The sequence below is a fragment of the Antrostomus carolinensis genome, unplaced genomic scaffold (genome assembly GCF_000700745.2).
Source record: "Antrostomus carolinensis isolate BGI_N321 unplaced genomic scaffold, ASM70074v2 scaffold22966, whole genome shotgun sequence".
Classification (NCBI taxonomy): domain Eukaryota; kingdom Metazoa; phylum Chordata; class Aves; order Caprimulgiformes; family Caprimulgidae; genus Antrostomus; species Antrostomus carolinensis.
This window is the reverse complement of record NW_010322808.1, coordinates 1,005-3,375: the sequence shown is the minus strand read 5'-3', so window position 1 is coordinate 3,375 and position 2,371 is coordinate 1,005. Positions and strand designations below refer to the sequence as shown.

General features: G+C 54.1%; 1 protein-coding gene across 1 annotated transcript; it reads left to right on the top strand.

The window, feature by feature from the left end:
- The first annotated feature begins 232 nt into the window (after nt 1-232).
- Nucleotides 233-732, top strand: UCN3 (urocortin 3). The gene has a single exon (XM_010170393.1). It carries the CDS (start codon nt 235-237, stop codon nt 703-705), a length of 471 nt encoding a protein of 156 aa, XP_010168695.1. The 5' UTR covers nt 233-234; the 3' UTR covers nt 706-732.
- Nucleotides 733-2,371: the final 1,639 nt, after the last annotated feature.

The window sequence follows — 2,371 nt, the reverse complement described above, 5'->3', positions numbered from 1 at the left end:
CCTCCCACCCAGCACCCCAACACCAAGGGCTGGGGGGTTGCATGTTGGAGGAGGAGGAGGCCTCAAAGCAACTCATTCCCATTAGATGGGACCTGGGTGAGACCTGGGAGGTGTAACCAGGTCCATGGGATGTGGGAGAATGGGAAGATGATGGTACTCTGTCCTGAGCCTCACAAGAAGCTCATGCCCATCTCTTGCCCTCCCCTCACTCTCTCTTCCAGGCAGGCCGCCACAATGCCCCACACCAGGCTGCTTCTCCTCCTCACCCTCCTCTGCGCCACGGAGACCGGCCGGGCTCTCCGCCTCTACAACACCGCATCCATCTTCAGCTGCCTCAACGCTGCCCTCGCTGAAGCCCAGAAGAGCCACCCAGAGGAAAATGCCATCTTGGACAAGCGTGGCTTCGACTCCCCATCACCAGAGGAGGCATCTGAGGAGGAAGAGGGGGAAGATGCAGTGGATGAAGAGATGGGGAAAAGGACATTCCCAGGGGAAGGCCATTACAAATACGTCTCCCAAGCACAGGTGAAGGGGAAGACATACCAAAACCGAGCCAAGAGCGACCGCCGCACCAAGGTCACCCTCTCCCTTGACGTCCCCACCAACATCATGAACATCCTCTTCAACATCGCCAAAGCCAAGAACTTGAGGGCAAAGGCTGCTGCCAACGCACACCTCATGGCCCAAATTGGTCGACGGAAGTGAACCCCCATGGGGCAGGGGGGACTTGGAGCAGGGTTGGTTGTGTGGGGCCACCACTCGGCTCTGGCCTGCTGACCAGAGGGGACTGACAGCCATGTATGATATCAGTGTTGTATATTTTTGACCCATAGAGCTACTTAACTTTCATATCTCTTCTTCCTCCTCCTCCTCTCCTTCCCTGATCTCCTCTGTCCCTCCTCCTCGACATTTCCATGTGTGGGGAAGAGGCTTGTGTCTGCAGCAGGGCAAGGGGACATGTTGCCTGGGGAAGGTCCCTAATTAAAGCTATGATCTCTTGAGTTTCCAATGCTTTGTTCTCCCATCGCCTCCACCAGGTACTTGAGTGGGTCTGTCTGGGCCTGTGGTCTTTCCAAAACAACCCTCCAGCTCAACCTCACAGCCCTGTCCCCACCATGGTCCAAGTCCCCATACACAATCTGTCCCTACACACAATCGTCACTGCTTTGGGAAAGGAAAAGCAAGACTGGTCAGGGGATCTCAAGAGGGATTCCCCAGTTTCTCCTCCTGGAGACTCTCTAGGTTACAAGGTTGTCTTGCAACCACCCCTTTCCTCACCAGAACCTTCAGCAGTCACAACTGGGACATCATCACGCTCCCCATTGACTTGGCTCTTCATGAGTGACCCCAGGCCATGGGGTGGCCTCAATTGAGTTTGGACCCTAAGAGTTATATGTACCTCTCTGGCTGCTCCAGACACATCCCATGGGGTCTGTCCATGTTGCACAAGCTGCCCCTGCCCACCTTTCCGCTGCTCTCCCTTTCCTGGTAGACCTCTGTACCACTCCTGGGGCTTCAGCTCCCCATACACAGACTGTCCCTGTTCACCCTGCTCTTTTCCACCCTCCCCTGAGCCCCAACTCAACAGGCTCCCACCCCTTCACCTTGGACTATTTACCCCTTTCTCTAAATCTCTCTCTCTCTTCACCTCCCAGCCCAGCTCCAAGATGAAACTGCATCTCTTGACCTCCATCCCTGCATGTAGCAGACATGGGAGGTGGAGAGAAATTTGGTCCTTCTTCACCAGGAGATATTTGCCAAGAGCAGAAAAGCAGCTCCCACCAGCCCCATCCAGGTGTCCAGGCCATGGCCATGGGGAGCACTCCAGGTGGGACATTAAGAGGGGACAGGTCTCCACTTGAAGGCTTGGCAGATGGATATATCAGCCATCTGCAGAGACATGTCCTTTCCACCCCACTGAGCAAGCAGAGGAGGCAACACAGACAAATTCAGCCCAAGTGAGCCCATAGAATCATAGAATGGTTTGGGTTGGAAGGGATCTTAAATATCATCTAGTTCCAACCCCCATGCTTAGGTGGCCAAGCCTCCTGGCTGACCCACAGCCCAGGGACTGAGAATCCAAATTCTACTGCAGCCTGAAAAGCACAAACAAATTAATATACCAGGCCCTTCAGCATCTTCCCCTCGCAGCACACATCTCCAGCAGACAACACACCAACGTACCCACAGCATCTCTGTTCAATGACCCCCTCCTACCTCAGCTCCAAGCATACACAGGTGAGATCTTTCCTTTTTGCAGTCTGCTGTAACCTTGGACTATAGGGCCCTTTATGTGTATATCATAGAATCACAGAATCACAGATTGGTTTGGGTTGGAAGGGACCTGAAAGATCATCCAGTTCCAACCCCC

Coding starts and splice junctions, on each gene's coding strand:
- UCN3 (XM_010170393.1), top strand. CDS start 235: ATGCCCCACACCAGGCTGCTTCTCCTCCTCACCCTCCTCTGCGCCACG.